Source organism: Eptatretus burgeri, chromosome 4, assembly GCF_056783735.1.
Source record: "Eptatretus burgeri isolate ZD-2024b chromosome 4, Ebu_testis_v1, whole genome shotgun sequence".
NCBI lineage: Eukaryota > Metazoa > Chordata > Myxini > Myxiniformes > Myxinidae > Eptatretus > Eptatretus burgeri.
The window spans coordinates 64,249,186-64,269,231 of record NC_140964.1 but is presented as its reverse complement, the minus strand read 5'-3'; the positions used below and the strand labels follow the sequence as shown (position 1 = coordinate 64,269,231).

General features: G+C 48.3%; 2 protein-coding genes across 2 annotated transcripts in view; both read left to right on the top strand.

Annotated features, from left to right (window-relative positions):
* LOC147028225 (uncharacterized) overlaps positions 1–5,819 on the top strand; it is a 7,711-nt gene extending 1,892 nt beyond the window's left edge. The window contains exons 1-2 of the mRNA XM_085878437.1: positions 1–1,016; positions 1,287–5,819. The exon at positions 1–1,016 is cut by the window's left edge and continues 1,892 nt beyond it. Of these exons, the coding sequence (XP_085734563.1) occupies positions 1–1,016; positions 1,287–1,748 (1,478 nt within the window). The 3' untranslated portion in view covers positions 1,749–5,819. The remainder of the gene's footprint in view (positions 1,017–1,286) is intronic.
* LOC147028224 (band 4.1-like protein 5) overlaps positions 1–20,046 on the top strand; it is a 108,439-nt gene that overhangs the window by 9,776 nt on the left and 78,617 nt on the right. Inside the window, exons 5-7 of the mRNA XM_085878450.1 lie at positions 8,503–8,547; positions 8,994–9,046; positions 17,532–17,652. Coding sequence (XP_085734576.1) covers positions 8,503–8,547; positions 8,994–9,046; positions 17,532–17,652 — 219 coding nt within the window. The remainder of the gene's footprint in view (positions 1–8,502; positions 8,548–8,993; positions 9,047–17,531; positions 17,653–20,046) is intronic.

Here is a 20,046-nt window from a genome sequence, read left to right as displayed (position 1 = left end):
CCGAGCAGGAAATGTTGATTGTGCAGGAACACGGACTCGCCCAACTGAACCCAGGGCCCGAGGTGGGTGCGGCAGCGGCCGCGGTGTATGACACCTCCCCCCCCCCTCTCCACCAAGACCCTTCCCCAACCCTTGCCGAAACGGCTCAGCTGAGTGCATCCAACATGGCCCAGCTATGCGCCATGCTGGCGGCAATGATCGAAAAAATGGATGCAAACACAAATGAAATGAAAAACGAAATGAAAGACATGAACAAGCAAATGAATGAAGTGAAAACGACGATGGATGCGAATACACAACAAATAAACGAAAAGATGGATACAAAAATGAACGGAATGGAAACAAACATGAAAGCAGAAATGAAAGAGCTGCGGGGTGAGACGCAGAACATGGGCCGATGCCTGCAGGCGGGCATGAAGGCCGTGACCAGGGAGCTGGGAATGGCGACTTCACGTGTGGGAGCAAACGAGCTGGGTGGGGGTGCAACGGCTGACAGGCCCGCGGTGGAGGCGGGTGAAAAAATAATTCGTGGAACGTGTTGGGCGAGGGTCGTGACGATGACCGAAAGGGAAAAATTAAATGGGGAGACCAAAACGTGTGAGACGAGACACGAGGTGACGACAACAGAAATAATAGTTGAGACAAGGGAGGTAAAGGGTGAAGAGTTGGCAGAGACACGGGAGATGGGAACGATAGAGGGAAGACTACACGATGAAGACGGGGTAAGTGACGCGCACGCACACACGGAGGTAGTGGAGGACAATGGGGTTGAGCTCGCGGAGCGTGTAGGGACCCGGTGCGAGCAGCGGGATGGCCTCCTCCAGGAACGAGGGGAGGGAGTATGCCCCCTTGAGGCGAGTCACGACCAGGTGAGTTCGGTCGTGCTTTGCGAGGTTGAGGGGACGAGTGCTGTGGACGGGTGCACGGAGAGCTTGGGGGGTGTAGAGGCCCCGGAGACCCTTGTGGGGACACAAATCCCCAGTGTGGTTGTCCCTGTGTGTGTGGTGCAAGGTGTGAGTGCGGCACCGTGTGTGGAAGCGACCCCGTGTGTGAGTGGTGTGGTGGCGATGGTGCCAGAGTGCGTGCTTCCCAGCACGCCGGGTGTGGATGGGGCACCGTGTGTGAGTGAGGCCGTGTGTGTGAGTGAAACGGCCAGTATGAGTGAGGCACCACGTGTGAGTGGTGTGGTGGCGATGGTGCCGGAGTACGTGCTTCCCAGCACGCCGTGTGTGGATGAGGCACGGAGTGTGAGTGAGGCACCGCGGGTTAGTGCCCCCGCGTGTGTGGGTGAGGCACCGTGTGTGGAAGAGACCGCGTGTGTGAGTGTCGCCGTGTGTATGAATGAGGTACCGCGGGTGAGTGCCCCCGCGTGTGTGGATGAGGCACGGAGTGCGAGTGAGGCACCGCGGGTGAGTGCCCCCGCACGCGTGAGTGAACGGCCGTGTGCAAGGTCGCTGTGTGCCAGGGAGACCGTGTGTGTGAGAGAGCGGTATGAGAGGGAGATGTCGGTTGGCATGCGGGAGCACGCAGCCGCGTCTCCCGGTGTGAATGTGATGGAGTGGACTGTGTGCGTCGTAACACGCAGGTGTGCGTGGGTTGAATGGAGGCGACGACGGAGACATGTAAGGAACGAAAGCCGGGTAGCGGCTGTAGCTGTTTCGAGGACCGTGCCGGGTTCACCCAGCAGTGAGCACGCGGTTCGTGCTGTGCAACGCACGAGACCACCACGTGCTCGCTTGCGAGAGTGAAGTCCCGGTCCGGAAACGCACGCGGTGGATTTGCCGATCCCGCGGACGGACAAAGTTAGGCAGGTAAATGGATTTGGACCGGACGGGTTCTCCACGCGATCGTGTGTGTTAAGCTCCAACGGGCAAAGCACATGTGTTCGCGTGGGAAACCCCTCGAGACGTGGGGCTTGTTTTTTTTTTGCGCACGGTGACGTCATGGCTGCACGTGTGGTTGGAATCCGGCAGGAGGGGTATCTCTGCCGGATGGCACCGTCCAAGGAGGGACGAGGAACACGTGCAGCTGCATGACGTCACGGACAGGTGCAAAGTGCGCGAGCTCTGAGTTGCCGCGCAGGTGCTGCGCATGGGAAAAAAAAAAAAAAAAAAAGCAAGCCTCACTTTCGGGTGCAAAGGATTCCTGGGCAAGGGGTGAAAGACCCCCTTGCCTGGGCACAGGATGGAAACTAGTTAGGGGGAAGGGTTAGCTTAGCTAGACCGACTCCATGGGGCAGGGGTAAGTCCTCATGGAGTCCGTGGAATGGATTAGTTAGAGGGATTGTAGCCAGATTTAGGTTGGGAAATAAAATGATTTATTTGGAGACATGGACAGACTTATGAATGTGTAGTGGGGACGTAGTTTAGCTACGTAGTGTTAAAAGGAACGTGCTGTAGTTTAAGGGACGACGTGGGAGCACGAGTTAGTTAGGGGGTGCAGTTAGAAGGATGGCAGAGTTCAGTGGTGTGTGTGTTGAAGAGTTGGTGAGTTGTGAGGTGAGTACTTGTTGAGTGAGTGAGGCCAGCGGGTCTGTGTGAGTGGAGCGAATGGGGAATGCATGGTGCGATGAGTGATTGGGGGGAGGAGTGACTCCCGCCCAAGGGACCCCCGGGGTCAGTGTAGAGTGAGTTAGCTGGGTTAGTCAAATTGAAAAATGGAGGTCGTTTTGCTGTTGGTGGGAAAGTAGGCTCGAGACCCATTTGGAGGGGTGCAGGAGCCCTGTTGACGGGCTTGGGAGCGTGGCTGCGAAAGGTGAGTATCGCTGAGTGGGTACCCCGGGCACCAGGCTAGTCGGCCGTGGTAGGCCAAGGGCCCATGGGGGGCCGGGATAGAGTAGTGGGCACGGGTGCGCCTGCTTGGTGCGGGGGCCCGGGGCGCCATTAGCCGCGTGGGCAGTGTTGTGGGCACGGGTGACCCTCGGAAAGGGGCCCGGGAGGCCGGCCTGCCACGTGTGCGTTTCAGGGGAGGTGCCATGGGGTGCACTCCCCGGTGTTAGGGAGCTGGTAGGCTCGGAGGCAGTGTAGTGCCCGGGGGTGCCATAGCGGGAGAATCGGCAGAGGGTCGTGCCTGCCCAAGGGAGCCACGTGTCCCAGCCAGGAGACCGTGTGAGGGCACGGAGCGAAAATTGGGGGGCGAGGCCCGAAATTGTAAGGACACCAACACAGGCGACGGGAATCTGGGTTGTTAGAACCAATAGTTTAAGCGAGAGGCACTTGTTGAAAGCCCCGGGGTAGTTTAACAGTTAAATGGTTAGGGTAGATTAGGAGATGTACCCCTCCGCACCATCCATCCCCTCGCTGTCGTTGTGGGCCGCTGGACCCACTTGGTGTATAGATCGCCGAACTCTGGGGAGGCCATTCTGAGGCTTCGTTGGGCCTCGACACAGGACGTTAGCTCTCCCTTATTCCCCTCCGGGAAGGGAACGTAGGGGTTGGGAGTAGGCTAGGTGACAGGATAGGTTAGCCGAACAAAGACGATAAAGGGGGTTAGGGGACGATTTATAGTGGGGGAGTAAAAATAAAAACAACAAAAAAAAGAGTTGGGGCTAAATTGGGGTTTGACAAATTAAGGGAGTGGGTATGTACAGTGACAGGCAAAGGCGATAGGTTGGGAGGGAGACAGGTAGGTAGGTCCGAGCCCGCCTTCCAAGTGGCCAGCACCACCGCACTCCCTCCACCAACCTCCACTGAACGGCAAAGGCTGGCCAACTTCATCGGCTGGCCGTGTTTTGCTTCAAGGCGGAGGCCGGCCAACTTCATCGGCAGCTGTTGTTTTGCTGCAAGGCCTGTGCCATCGGCTGGCCGTGTTTGCTTCAAGGCCTGTGCCGGCCAGTTCATCTGCTGGCTGTTTTTCTTCAAGGCCTGTGCCGGCCAGTTCATCTGCCGGCTGTGTTTGCCTGCAGCGGCCTTCTTCTGCGGGCTGTGTTTGCCTGCACCTTTGCCATGCCATGCCCACTGCCCACGTTCACCAGCCCCGTTCAATTTTTGCTTTGCCCCCCCCCCCCCCTGTTCGTTTCCATGTGCGCCAGGATCAGAAAGCAACAGTTTGCAAGCTGCAAGAACTGCCCTGTTGGCAGCTACAACACGGGCCTGCAGTGGCGGGCCGTGCACCGTGTTTGTGTTCATGCATCCATTCGTTGTGCTCATTGCGTGTGCCACTTGAGCTGGCACGGAGACTACGTTTGTGCGGCCCATGCACCGTTGTGGTTCACTGCGTTCAGTTCAAAAGGGAAGGCCTTGGACTGCGTGTGAGCAGCCAGCCACGTTCCCTGTCACCTGCATCGTTTGAGCCAGAGACTGCATGTGGGCAGCCTGGCTCCCTGCGAACTGCTTTCTTTTGCAGAGTTCAGTGATCCTGGGCCATGGTTTAGTGTAAAATTTGTAAGTTAAGGTTAAGATGTACTGTACATATGAGTGCGCCCCCGGCATGTATGTCTTAGCGCCGGCAATTTTATTTAAGTCGTCCGTGTGAGTGAGTTTGTTTAGGTAGTTACGCAGCCCTCAGGTTATTTATTTTGGGGACACGAATACCATGAATGTCGCACTCAGGGATCCGTAGGTAAAATGTACTAGGGGAAAACTACACATGATGGCACACGGAAATTTGACGACTCGGGACGAGTCTGTAAAAAGGGAAGGGGGTAGTGTTGTGGTTACCAAATTCGCAAACCACCATTCAGGTCCCTTAGGTGAGGTATCTCGGTAAGTACATGTGTAGTTAGGCCCAAACCCGTTGTCTAGTGGGAATACATGTCATTTATACGTGCTGCGACTCTTTAGGATAGCCGTTTTTCTTTTACTATCTTTATTTTGGACCAACCGCCATGATCACAACCACAACATCAACCACCGACCACAACCACCGCTTCACCACAACCGCCACGACCTTCACGCACACCTCGCAACCGTAGCATCGCCACCGTTCTTGCCCCGCTGTGGGTACCGGTGTTGGACTCGTGCAGGGCGCGCGTCGAACAGCGTGTACAAAATCACGGATTTTGTGCTTCAAAAACGGATCAAAAACGACACACGCCCACTTTTTGCCGTCCAATCGGTGAGCGAGGGGCGATTTGGCCCCGCCTCCAGAACGATCGATATATGCAAATTTGTGGATCAAAAAGCCTTCACGCCCACTTTTTCTCGGGCCAATGGGGAGCGAGGTGAAAGGTCAAAGGGAGGGGGTCAAAGGCGAAGTTACGGGGGGATAAAAGGACGGTGTTCGTCAGTCAGAAAAGAGTCGCAAAGGAGAACGAGAAGGAGTCGAGAACGAGAAGGAGTCGGAACGGAGGGGACGAGTGTGGAAGACTGGAGCCCGAAGCCTGCAGTGGCTGGAGAAGCTGAAGAGAGTCGGACGAGGGGGTGCTCGCGTCGGTGCCAGGAGCTGCACGCCCGAGGGAGGCCGGCAGCGCGACCTGGCCGAGGTGGAGACGCACACCAGGGATAATAAAGATCCTCTATACCCCGAGCATCAGCAACCCCCTCCTGTTTCCCCCCGCGCTGAGATAGTGCGACAAAGGGGGCCCCGTTCCCACCCCCTGCCACGCACTGTCCACGAGGCCCGCGGGTTGCGGGGCCATCGCCGCTCCGCGTCTCATCACCAGACGGGTAGGCCCGACCCGGTCTCGGCCTCAGGCCTGCCTCATTCTTGAGGGTATTTCTTTTCCTTGGTTTTGGGTATGTGTTGTCGGCGCCGTCTGTGAAGTAGAATTGTATAAGTGTTGCCGTGTGCTCGGTAGTCGGTATTAGCTCTGCACTGTGTTTTCACTTTTATGTTTGCTTTTTGTGTAAATGGAATTGTGTTTTCTTTTTTTGTGTGCATTTGGTGGAATTGTATTTGTGTGCTTTCCGTTCGTCGCGAATAAATGTGCTTTATTGTTGAACTGTTCTCCCGCTTCGCTTCGTCTTTTCCTCCATTGAACCCTCATCTTGCTTCACGTAAAGGGTTGGTAGTGGGCTGAATACGCCCGATAATTAATCGAACCGTCGAGGTCGACGATAACACCGCTCGGTTATTCTGATAGTACGGAACGGGTCGCTTAAGTGGCCCGTGTCCGAAGTCGACCTGCGGCGAGGTGCGATCGCCCGGTCTACCCTCCGCGTGGGTACTTAGGTAGGTCGAATTTGGCGAGCAACCCTATCCCACGCGGGGGCTGATTGGCTCGATCGCGGTGTGACCGAAAGGTCCACCCGTGACTGGTTCCCGGCGTTAGTCCGAGAGGGTCACGACTGGATTGTCCGTCCGGTGGGCGACGTGCCGCGATTCGAGTTACGTGGCCGTCCGCACGCCGGCGGGCGCGAAGACCGCAACAATATATATATATATATATATATATATATATATATATATATATATATATATATATATATATATATATATATATATATATATATATATATACATATATACATATGTGTGTGTGTGTGTGTGTGTGTGTGTGTGTGTGTGTTACGGCCACGGATACCGAGACACCATTTTGTCACTCGGGGATTGATCCCCGGTTGTCCTCGGAAGAGCCGGACCTGGGTCCACCGCTCACAATTAAAGTTGTGGTACGGTGGGTTGTTTTAGAACCACAAACACCACCCAGTTAACCACGAGTTCCAGTGTCCACCGTCTAATTATGCCGTTTAAGTCGAGGTCACGTGGTTACCTGAATGGGGAGCACTTCCTCGGCAAAGCACCAATTTTATCCTGATTATATCTTAATTAGGGCGGCGGAGCGTTTTAACCGCTGATCTGTGCCGATAATTACAGGTCAAATCTGTGGTAATTACCTCCTAGTCTATCTGGGTTCGGACAATGCTTGACCAATGGAAGGAAAGGACAAACACGGACAGGTTGGAAATCAACAAATGATTTATTAATAATAAAATAAATAAATAAAAATGACTTATTTCCTGAGGTAAATAAGTGAATAAATTCCAAAGCAATTGAAATGAATAATCAGGCAAAATCAATCAAAATGCCAGGAAAGAGACAAAGAGCAGATGCTTATCTGGGGTTGACTTACAACTAAACACAGACAAGTGTACCCAGCAGATCATTCGGGGGGGGGGGGGGGGGTGAAGAGTCGTCTCACTCACCAGAGAGGTCGTCCGTCAAGTGAAAATGTGTGTGTGCATGTCTTGTCCATCGCCAGCACCCAGCCTTGCCGTGCACCCACTCGCCAACAGCCTTGAATGCCAGTTGACATCTGGGGGGGGGGGGGCACCGAGATCGTCTGTCACGGGTTTAGACCCTACTGCTGCGACACGGGCAGCTCCTCACACTTCACAAAACTGGTGACGTCCAGTGACCCACATGGTCCGTTGGTGACCGACCCGTGCCTCGCTCTTTTGTGACCAACCCGTGCCTCGCTCGTTTGTGACCGACCCGTGCCTCGCTCGTTTGTGACCGACCCGTGCCTCGCTCGTTTGTCACCGACCCGTGCCTCGCTCGTTTGTGACCGACCCGTGCCTCGCTCGTTGGTGACCGACCTGTGCCTCGCTCATTGTCTGCGCTGCTCGCTCCCACAAGCACACACACGCTCTCCCAAGCACTGGAAAGATGAACTGACTGACAATCTGTGTCGTTGGCAGTGGTCAGACACCCAGACGCTCACTCGCTCGCTTCCTCCAGAACTTTCTCCTCTTTTTATATGTGCAGCCCATCTCTGCGGGCACAGAGTCCCCCACACACTCGCCCGCCCCACTTGCGCACAATTACCATGACAACCCGTGCTCTCCTTATGATTCCTTGCGGTGTCAAACGCCGATCGAAAAAGGGTTGGCCTCTGCGTCCGTGAAAGAAATGTGTGTAACCGTTGCTGGAAAAAGGGCGGGCATCGGCGCTCGTGAAAGAAATATCATGCATAAATGTGTCTGTCGTAAAGAAAAAAGGAAGCTTCCCATAAGAGGGGATCTATTCTTTACCCTTCTCAACGCATCACATTTAAAATCCTATTGGACATGGGAATGGGGCTAATCTGGACATGCATTTAAGGAAATAACTGTCAAAGGACCTGGATGTGTGGATGCATTCATCAGACCGGATTCTGAAATCCGTAACAATATATATTATATTATTTCATTTATTTCATGCAAATTGGCCCATGGCGGCCCAATTTAAAAAGTGCTGACATCAGCAGTTTTTATTTTATTTTTATTTTTCCATTATTATGATTCCATGAATGTTGTATCGACCTACAGGTCAAACCATTGAGCAGAGGAACTTGAAACCATGACTGCCTGTAGTATACCATTTGAATTGATGCATATCCTTAGGATGATGTCATAGGTCACATGACCTGGTGGCCATATTGGATCCAATGAAGACCTTTAAAATACATCTCCATTTTTAAATGTATTGAGTTCAAACTTTGCATAATCAGATCTAGGCTGCCGAGGTCAATGGCTTCGTCGTGCACTTGTTCAATCATATGAGGCATCTCGGTCCCTGGCATCACTGCCAGCAGTTTTCATTTTGTTTGTTTTTTTGTATTCCCTTCTCTCCCATATACAGGTACCTCTTTGTTCTGCAGTTAAAACAAGACATTCTTGACAACAAGTGAGTGGGTTTGGAAAGGGTTTGCATTTCCATCTCGTTTTCTAAATTCCATGCAGTTCTGTGAGATGATGAAGTTTTGCGTTATGTTGATGATTTTGAGAGATGGGATATAAACTTTAAAAAAAAAAAGTTTGGACTGTTCGAGGTGTCATTGGGTTCTCGTGTTGAGGTTTTTGACAATGGAATGGGACTGTGTAGATGTTTTTGGAGAAAAGTAGACAGGATCGAACCTGGGAACGTTCAAACTGTGTAAGCCCTCGTTCGACATGATGGAGCTATTGACGTGGTAAATGCCTGATGGACCTCAGGTCTCTGGTTGTCCTTCCACACCCACCTGCCGTGCATGTGTAGAAAGCCACGTATACTTCAGCACCTGGATATGAATGTAAGTGTCTTTTCATGACCCCCCCCCCACTCCCTTTTACCTTGATCTCTCATGTTTCTAGGCTTCCGTGCTCTTTCAATACGGCTGTCCAGCTTGCCGCCTACACCCTGCAAGGTAAGATATATGTTTGTATAAATGTGGAAGTGAGGTGTTTTTTTTATAATGTGGAGTTGAGGTTTTTAAAAATCACATGGAGGTGAGGTGTTTTTAATCACGTGGAGGTGAGCCGTTTTTAATCACTTGGAGTTGAGCCGTTTTTAATCACGTGGAAGTAAGCCGTTTTTAATCACGTGGAGTTGAGCTGTTTTTAATCACGTGGAGTTGAGCCGTTTTTAATCACGTGGAGGTGAGCCGTTTTTAATCACGTGGAGGTGAGCCGTTTTTAATCACGTGGAGGTGAGCCGTTTTTAATCACGTGGAGGTGAGCCGTTTTTAATCACGTGGAGGTGAGCCGTTTTTAATCACGTGGAGGTGAGCCGTTTTTAATCACGTGGAGGTGAGCCGTTTTTAATCACGTGGAGGTGAGCCGTTTTTAATCACGTGGAGGTGAGCCGTTTTTAATCACGTGGAGGTGAGCCGTTTTTAATCACGTGGAGGTGAGCCGTTTTAATCACGTGGAGGTGAGCCGTTTTTAATCACGTGGAGGTGAGCCGTTTTTAATCACGTGGAGGTGAGCCGTTTTTAATCACGTGGAGGTGAGCCGTTTTTAATCACGTGGAGGTGAGCCGTTTTTAATCACGTGGAGGTGAGCCGTTTTTAATCACGTGGAGGTGAGCCGTTTTTAATCACGTGGAGGTGAGCCGTTTTAATCACGTGGAGGTGAGCCGTTTTTAATCACGTGGAGGTGAGCCGTTTTTAATCACGTGGAGGTGAGCCGTTTTTAATCACGTGGAGGTGAGCCGTTTTTAATCACGTGGAGGTGAGCCGTTTTTAATCACGTGGAGGTGAGCCGTTTTTAATCACGTGGAGGTGAGCCGTTTTTAATCACGTGGAGGTGAGCCGTTTTAATCACGTGGAGGTGAGCCGTTTTTAATCACGTGGAGGTGAGCCGTTTTTAATCACGTGGAGGTGAGCCGTTTTTAATCACGTGGAGTTGAGCCGTTTTTAATCACGTGGAGGTGAGCCGTTTTTAATCACGTGGAGGTGAGCCGTTTTTAATCACGTGGAGGTGAGCCGTTTTTAATCACGTGGAGGTGAGCCGTTTTTAATCACGTGGAGGTGAGCCGTTTTTAATCACGTGGAGGTGAGCCGTTTTTAATCACGTGGAGGTGAGCCGTTTTTAATCACGTGGAGGTGAGCCGTTTTTAATCACGTGGAGGTGAGCCGTTTTTAATCACGTGGAGGTGAGCCGTTTTTAATCACGTGGAGGTGAGCCGTTTTTAATCACGTGGAGGTGAGCCGTTTTTAATCACGTGGAGGTGAGCCGTTTTTAATCACGTGGAGGTGAGCCGTTTTTAATCACGTGGAGTTGAGCCGTTTTTAATCACGTGGAGTTTTTTTTTTTTTTTTTTTGTATACCTTGTCGAGGCTCATATGAGAGCTAACACACAACGTACAGCAAGGGGGGCATGAGACAAGATGGGCGGGAGTGGGAAGGACAAAACAGAGGGAAACAGAGACATTAGGAGATCTGTGGAAGGGAGAGGGATGGGACGGGGAACATGGGGAATAGAAGATGGACATTACAGGGACTTTCAGGAAGGAAAGCAGGGAATTTGAAGGAGGTGGGCTTGGGTGGATTATCGGGGGTAGAAAAGGTCGAGGATTTGGATGGGGGAAGATAAGAGGTGGTGGTGAACAGCTGTTTTGAAAGCCTGGAGGGAAGAATGGGAAAGAATAGAGTGAGGAAGTTTATTCCAAAGGCGGGAAAAAAGAGGAATGAAAGAGTGAAGATGAGCAGTGATTCGTGATTTTGGTAGTTTTACCAGAAGGGGGTTGTTGGCGGACCTTGAGCGCCCTGTGGAAATGTGGTGGGGACAAATCGCAGAGAGAGCAGGGGGATGTTTTTGGCTGGAGCTCCAAGGCTGGAGAGGAGTCGGTAGAAGACAGAAAGACCACCGACCAACCTGCGGTGATTGAGTGAGAGGCCCAAAGACTCAGCTTCATTGCGGGAGATGCCGATGATCTTAAATGCCCTGGTTTCGACAGCGTGAAGCCGAGAAAGGTGGGAGGCAGGAGCACCAGCCCAGAGGGGAGAGCAGTACTCCATCAGGCTACGGACAAAAGCTTTGTAAGTGGTCAGGAGCTCAAGAGGGTCGAGGAAGGACTTAGCACGACGGAGGATTCCCAGTCGGCGACTGGCTTTTGAGGCGAGGTTGGAAATGTGACTTTCCCAGGAAAGGTCATGGCAGATAGTGGGACCTAGAAGCTTGAAAGAAAAGACTTCTTCCAGAGGATTGTTGAGAAAGTGGATGGGGGCGTTTTGTAAACGGTCCTTTCGAGTTGAGCCGTTTTTAATCACGTGGAGTTGAGCCGTTTTTAATAACGACATTTGGGTCTGTCTGTCTGTCTGTCTGTCTGTCTTTGTCTGGTGCTGCTTAAGCAGCCTATCTATGCCTCTATGATTATTTTCACATAACAATCATGTGGATTTAAAAGTCTGAATATGAGCAAGCTGTTTTTTTGTTTTTCATTATCACGAGTAACTTACCAGAGCCAAAGATGTTTGACGTTTTTCGATGCCTTGTTTATTTAAACCATGGCTTCATGGCCGTTTGAGTGTCTGCTCCGTGTCGTAGTTCGAACTCCATCTGAGTCGTACCAGGAACTTTAAAAATGATACGTGCTGCTTTCCTTGTTTGACACTCAGCATTTAAAACTGATGGAGCATGGACAAATATCCATAGCTTGGCAACCATAGCACAGGCTTTTATGGGCCAAATTACCACCTGTAATGAGGAAGAGGAGATTGGGACCATACACTGTGCAGAGCGTTGTTCCTGCTTCAACAGTCTCCTTGGCTATTGGGCACAATCCTGGACAGGTCACCACTCTGACACAGTACACCAGCATGCTGACAGTCATTTTGCCGACCTCGGAAAGATGAGAGGTAGTCAACCCCACATGGTATTAATTCAACAGCTGAGTGGGATTTGAACTTGGGGTGGCAGGCTTTGGATCCTAGGGTCCTAACCATTAAGCCAACACCGGGGATACCTGTAATGGAACTGTTATAATATTATTATTATTGTCGTTATTATTATCATTATTGTACTGACCAAAGCTTGTGGCTGTAATGACATATCAAAAAGGTGAAGGAGCTTGGCCACAAAAGGCAGACCCAGTTGGAGATCAAACTGCAAATCATTGAAGATGGCTGCTTATTTTTTTTTTTCCTGCCAAAGCAAAATCCTTGGGCATGGCAATCAGTTTGTGTAATAATAGCTGCATGGCAGGCATTGTATCTAAAAACAAAAGAGCAAAGGTCAACATCGGAAGCTTGTGATTGCGAGAGTTGCGTGCATTTCTCACTGTCCTTTTCTTTCTTTCTTTCTTTCTTTTTTGTCGAGCGAGGCTCATGGAAGAGCAAGGTTGCATTGACAGTGGGTTGCAGGACAACAATTGGTCACAACTAGCAAGGGGCTAAGGGATAGTAAGTGAAGGGGAAACGCATTAAATTAGCAGGTAAGAGGGTGGGTTAGGATGGGTTAATTGAGGTAAAGATCATGTGTCAGAATTTGGAATGACACAAGGTGGTGGTTCACTGCTTGTTTAAAGCCCTGGAGCAAATAGTGAGATGGAACATTCTCAGGAAGGTGGTTCCAGAGATGGAAGAAGCCAATAAGAGTTGAAGTGTGCATTCAACCTGCATTTTTAAAGTTTAACGAGGAGGGGGTGACTGGGAAGAATACATGATTCCCGAAGCTGCTGAGTGAGGTCGTATGACTGAGTGAGAGAAGAGGGAATGATGTTGGAGAATAGATGGGAGGAAACAGAGACAAACGACCTGCATGCGATGTGAAAGCAACAGATGTTGTGCTTCGGCCTCATAAATGCGGATTCTGATAATTCTGAGAATGTTAGATTCCATAGTATCCAGGAGAAGCACATGTTGCATGCCATTTGAGATGGTATGCAACGTTTCCTTCCATTTCCCGGCTGTTTTACGGCACTTTACCGTCACTGTATTTTATGGCGAGTGTCTCCTCTGCCCGTAACGAACTGCACTCTCTTACAAAGATGAAGGAACCTCTTTGTAATTTGAGGTTCCTTATATTGAAACTGCAGTCATTCAGATTGCTGTTTGATTGGTACGCAGGTTACATGGTGCATGGAACATGCAGTCTGTCCAGTGGGGAGGTCCTACATGGTTTAGTGGTTTTGTGACATCGGAATCGTTAAAATGTTCTTGTTGCTTATCTTTTTGTACTATCTTTTTAATCAGGTCTGGCAAAGTATGATTTCTTACCCTCACCAAAGAAGAGGGTATTGCATTCGGGTCTGTTTGTCTTTGTCTGGTGGCACAGAACTTTCGTATTTTTCTCCGCAACCGCTTGTAGGATTGAGAGGAAATTTTCACCATCGGTGCAACCACTCAAGTTTTAATCAAACTCAAGAATGTTTTAATCATAATTATAACGTCATATGTCACATGGTGTGGCAGCCATGTTGGAAATAATTTGGATCTCTATATCTCTGAAACCGCACCAAGGAAAAAATAGAAACTTTGCACATTGCAAAGCCGGAGCATTCCCCTCATGGGAATGTGATTTTTTTTTTAATAAAGGCGTCATAGGTGCCTTCGTTGTGACGTCATAATTGCATATGTAGTAATATAATTGCTACATCTGATCAGTATGAAAATTTGAGGGTCATTTTGTGATAAAATGGTCCACAGAAAAAAGGAAAAAAAAAAGATGACATCATCGGTCACGTGATTCGGCAGCCATATTGTTGTTTTTAAACCTTAAATCTTCTCTGAAGTGGCTGAACAGATCGAGGTGAAGCTTTCCACGTATGATCGCCAATCCATGAGGAACAAAAGGTTCACACATGACGTCGGTTCGTTCCCCTTGATCGGTTACATGGTTTGGCAGCCATTTTGGATTTACTTAAAACATTCAAAAATCCAGAATGGCTGGACATATCGAGGGGAAACTTCACACAAATGTTCCCCAACCCTTGGGTGTACAAGTATAAGGAATAATTGATAGGTCACATGGTTTGGCAGCCATATTGGATTGAAGAAAAATAAATGATGTTTTCTCTGGAACCACTTTATCAATCGACAGGAAACTTCACAATTATGATCTAGTCGTGATGTGGAATACATGCTTTAAATTTCAACTTGATCGGACACATGGTCTAGCAGACAGAAGTGTTTAATTTTTTTGATCTGGGTTCTTTTTTTTTTTTGAATAAGGCTCACTTGGCTGTGCCTGGATGAGTTTGAGGGTAGAGGAGTAGCAGCTGAAATGCAAATCCAATCCAGGTTCCTCCTTATGACTTCATCTTTGCTTTTTGCTTGTTTGGGTTCTTCTGATTACTCCAATGCAGGACTGTACCTATTTGGTCTTCCATTTGAATTGAATTTATTTTAATCCCATTCTGAATTCAATTGAATAATAATAAAAACCATCATGGGTCAGAGTCAGGTGTCCGATCAAAGCAGGGTTGCATCAAAGTGGGACGTCTTGGTACCCGGTCATCACTGCCGGCAGTTTTTTTTTTTTTTTTTTTTTTTTTTTTTTTTTTGTATACCTTGGTCGAGGCTCGTATGAGAGCTAACACACAACTCACAGCAAGGAGGCATGAGACAAGAGGGGCGGGAGTGGAAGGGACAAAACATTGGGGAACAGACACAGGTGAACTGTGGAAGGGAGAGGGATGGGGATGGGACGGGGAACATGGCGAGGGGAAGATGGACATTAAAGGGACTTTCAGGAAGGAAAGCAGGAGAATTGAAGGAAGTGGGCTTGGGTGGATTATCGGGGGTAGAAAAGATCGAGGATTTGGATGGGGGAAGATAAGAGGTGGTGGTGAACAGCTGTTTTGAAAGCCTGGAGGGAAGAATGGGAAAGAATAGAGTGAGGAAGTTTATTCCAAAGGCGGAAAAAACACGAATGAAAGAGTGAAGATGAGCAGTGATTCGTGATTTTGGTAGTTTTACCACAAGGGGCCTGTTGCCGGACCTTGAGCGCCCTGTGGAAATGTGGTTGGGACAAATCACAGAGAGAGCAGGTCGGGCAAGGCTGGAGAGGAGTCGGTAGAAGACAGAAAGACCACCGACCAACCTGCGGTGATTGAGTGAGAGGCCCAAAGACTCAGCTTCATTGCGGGAGATGCCAATGATCTTAAAAGCCCTGGTTTCGACAGCGTGAAGTCGAGAAAGGTGGGAGGCAGGAGCACCAGCCCAGAGGGGAGAGCAGTACTCCATCAGGCTACGGACAAAAGCTTTGTAAGTGGTCAGGAGCTCAAGAGGGCCAAGGAAGGACTTTGCACGACGGAGGATTCCCAGTCGGCGACTGGCTTTTGAGGCAAGGTTGGAAATGTGACTTTCCCAGGAAAGGTCATGGCAGATAGTGAGACCCAGAAGCTTGAAAGAAAAGACTTCTTCCAGAGGATTGTTGAGAAAGTGGATGGGGGGTTTTGTAAACGGTCCTTTCGAAGAGACATAGTGAGAGTGTGAGATTTGTCTGGATTGAAAGACATGTTCCACGTGTTGGACCAGTTTGTGATTTTATCCAGATCTGCAGTGAGCGAAGAAGCTGCTGCTTGCCGGTCTGAGGGATGACAGATGGTACGGCAGAGGGTGGAGTCATCGGCAAAGAGAAATAGAGGATTTTCCAGAGAGTCCGAGAGATCATTGATGAAAACCAGAAAAAGAACAGGGCCCAGAACGCTACCTTGAGGAACTCCAGCCTGCACAGGAAGAGGGGATGAAAGAACTCCATTTAGGGCCACACGTTGACTGCGACAGGAGAGGAAGTCTGCGAGCCATGAGTGGAGATGGCCTTGAATACCATGGGAAGAGAGTTTGGTGAGTAGGGCAGGGTGCCAGACTGTGTCAAAAGCACGTGATATGTCCAGGGATACGGCTCGGATTTCCTGTCTGGCATTGAGGACCTCCATCCATTGATGGGAGAGCAGTAGCAGCATATCTAGGGTAGAGTGACCTGGTCTGAAACCAAATTGATGATTGGAAATCAAGCCATTGGAGAAGAGGAAGGATTTCATGTCTGAAGCGATGATGGATTCCATAACCTTGCTGATGATTGGGAGAAGGCTGATTGGTCTATAGTTACAGGGATCTGTTTTTGCACCTTTTTATGCAGGGCAGTGATGTTAGCAGATTTCCAAGCAGATGGCAGATGACCTTGGGAAAATGAGAGGGTGAATAGAACAGAGAGAGGGTGAGCAAGAGCAGAAGAGCAGGCTTTGAGGACACGTGGGCTGATGCCGTCTGGACCGGTTGCAGAATCTGACTCGAGGTTTGAAAGCAAGCTCTCCACCTTGTCAGGAGAAAAGGATACAGAGTCCAGGGACAGTTGGGTGCGACTGGGTAAAGTGGGTAGAGATAGTGATGGGTTTGGGACACAAGATTTAGCTGCAAACACCGAGTTTAGACATTCAGCTTTATCACGTGTGGAATCAGCAGTGCGGCCATTTGAGGTAAGGGAGGGGATGGAGGGGGAACATACACCAGAAACAGATTTGATTAAACGCCACCAGGATTTTGAGGAGGGAGAGAGGTTTGAGAGTTCAGACTTGAGATGAGAAAGATGTTGTTTTCTGGCTCTCCTGAGGGCAGCTACACACTTGTTCCGAGCTTTGTGGAAAGAACTGAGATTGCCCTCAGTTGGGTTTGCTTTCCATGAGGCAAAGGCAAGTTGTTTCAGGACAACTGCCTCGCCACAAGCTTCAGTAAACCAAGGGCGGGAGGAAGGGTAAGACAACTGAACACGAGAGGGGATAAATCTGTGCATGAGGGAGAGCAAGTTTCTTTGAAAGAATTCCCAGGATGAGTTGATGTTTGAGAAAGTAGTGATAGGAGACCAGTCTGTAAGTTTGATGGCTGCTCGGAGACCCTGCCAGTCGGCTTGAGTGAAATGCCAGACTCGACGGCGGTGAGGTGGTTCTCTGATAACAGCCAGAGAGATGTCCACTTTAACAAGGACGTGGTCAGAAGAACCAATTGGAGCGAAGGAAGAGCAGCGAAGGAAGAGCAGTTCTAATTATGTCTCTAATTTCGTGACACACCAGTACACAAACGCCACACAAAGTACACCACACAAAACAAGTTCTGGTAAGGATCAGCAATCCCTGATTGCTCTTTCTAATTTGTGTGTTTGTCTGTTTTGTCCCATTCTCAAAGGAATGGGAGAGATTCTATTCAATGTAATCTCAGTCTGCAGGCAGATCTACTTTAATATGGATTGTTCTCAGATCTACTGTAATCTATTTATCCTGCCGAGTTCTGCATTAAAAATGCTCTGGCTTGTTGATTATTGTGCTGTAAAGTATTTTCACACTTATTATTGCATTTAACAGAAAAGCAAATTATGTTTCAACAGACTATGGATAATGTTGCTTCAGTGAAGATGTATTCATGGGTTAATTTGTTTAGTACTTTTGCCATGTCTGTTTTGCTCTGCCTCAGCTGAGCTGGGCGACTGTGACGATGATAAGCATTCGGTGGCCCTGGTGTCGGAGTTCCGTTTCATTCCTGACCAGACAGAGCAAATGGAAGAAGAAATATTTCAAAAGTGGAAGGAGTGCAGGTTTAACGCCTCAATGTCTTCCTGTTGCATTCAACATTTTTATTCTCACATTCCCTCCTTGCCCAATGCTGTGCTTCCTTCTGTGCATCACCACCAGGCTCGTACTTTGGGATTAATTTCCAATAGAATTTGATTTTCACCAATACGGCACTTTTTGAAATGTATGAATGCTAAATTAGGCTTTTCACACATGCACTGTGCTTGTGTTTCTCCTGACTCAGTTCTGTTCGCTGAGCACTTTAAACCTGTTGTTGCTTGTGCAAAATTGTGATTCAAATTGCCTTTTCAACATTATTTTCAGCATTTAGACGAGAGAATGGCAATTTCAAGGTGATTAACCATAATTCTTCTCTTCCCAAGTGCAAATCTGGCTCATGGAAATACGGGAACCCAATATATATTGATTGATGATGGATATTTATTGTGTTCCTGTAAAAAGGTTGGGCAAGGAGTGAATGTCAGGCTCCCATCATTTCCTGTTGATACTTGAATTAACTAGTGGCAGCCATCACACACACACACACACACACACACACACACACACACACACACACACACACACACACACACACACACACACACACACACACACACACACACACACACACACACACACCACACAAACTTCCTCTTTCACCATCAGATGCAAAAATCTCGTATAATATCTCTTGTGGCCCTGGAACCAAACGAACAACATACAGTACCTATAGAAAGTCTACACCCCCCCCCCCTTTCAAATTTTTCACCTTTTGGTGCCTTATAGCCTGGAATTAAATTGCATTAAATCAAACGTTTTCCACCTTTATTTACTCATCATAACCCACAACTTCCAAGTGAAAATCAAATTCTACAAAATTCAGGAAATTAATTAAAAATAAAAGAGTAGAATATCTTGGTTGGATAAGTATCCAACCACCTAGGTAAATACTTGGTGGAAGCACCTTTGACAGCAATTACAGCTCTGAGTCTGTGGGGTAGGTCTCCACCAACTTTGCACACCTTGATTGAGCAATATTTGCCCATTCTTATGTACAAAACTGTTTAAGCTCAGTCAAGTTATATGGGGAGTGTTAAGGGACAGCAATCTTCAAAGTCATGCCACAGATTTTTAGATTGAATTTACATTGGGGCACTGACTGGGCTACTGAAGGACATTTATCTTTTCTGTTCCTTTACCACTCAAGAGTAGCTTTGGCTGTGTGCTCTGGATCAATGTCATGCTGAAAGGTGAACTTCCATCCCAATTACAGCTTTCTTGCAGAGGGCCGCAGGTTTTCCTCTTGGATGTTTCTGTATTTTGCTCCATCTATTTTTCCCTTCTATCCAGACAAGTGCCCCACTCCCTGCTGATGAGAAACATCCTCATAACATGATGATGCCACCACCATGCTTCAATAGGGATGGTGTTCTTTAGGTGATGTACTGTGTTGGGTTTGTGCCAAACGTAACGTTTTGCATTTGGGCCATAAAGTTTCATCTTGTTTTCGTCAGCCCACAAAACTTTTTGCCACATGGCTTCAGAATCTTCGGAGTGGTTTTTTGCATATCTCAAACAGGACTCAAGATGGGCTTTTTTGAGTATTGGCTTCTTTCTTGCCATACTTGCAGAATGTTTGGGATATTGTTTTTACATGCACACAGTGACCAGTCTTTGCCATAAAGGCCTGTAGCTCTTTCAAAGTTGCCATTGGCCTCTTATGGGCCTCTCTAATCGGTCTCCTCCTTGCTTGGTCATCCAGTTTGGAGGGTCGGCCTGATCTAGGCAGGGTCTCGGTGGTACCATATGCCTTCCACTTCTTCATGATTATCTTGACTGTGCTCCAAGGGATATTCAAGGCCTTTGAAATATTTTTATCCCCATCCCCAGATCTGTTCCTTTCCACAATTTTTATCCCAGAGGTGTTTTGGAAGCTCCTTGGTACTCATGGTTGAGTCTTTGCCGTGAAATGCATTACCTAGCAGAGGAAACTTATAGGAACAGCTAATTTTATTCTGAAATAATCAGAATCACAACAATTTAACACAAGTGGAGGCCAATTAACTTGGTTTGTGATTTTTACTTCATTTTATTATATTTTATTATATTTACTTGAAGCTGATTCGTTACACCTAAGCTCATTTACAATTGCTATTATAAGGAGGGTGGGATACTTATCCAACAAAGATATTCTACTTTTGTATTTTTAATTGATTTTCTGAAATTTGTAGAATTTGTTTTTGATTTGGAAGTTGTGGGTTGTGATGTGGGAAAAGTCTGATTTAAAGCAACTTGATTCCAGGCTGTAAGGCAATAAAAGGTGAAAATTTTGAAAGGGGTTGCAGACTTTCTTTCTATATCACTGTATATTTGCAATGGCACTCAGCCCCCACAATGTCCCCCTCCACCCCGCCCCC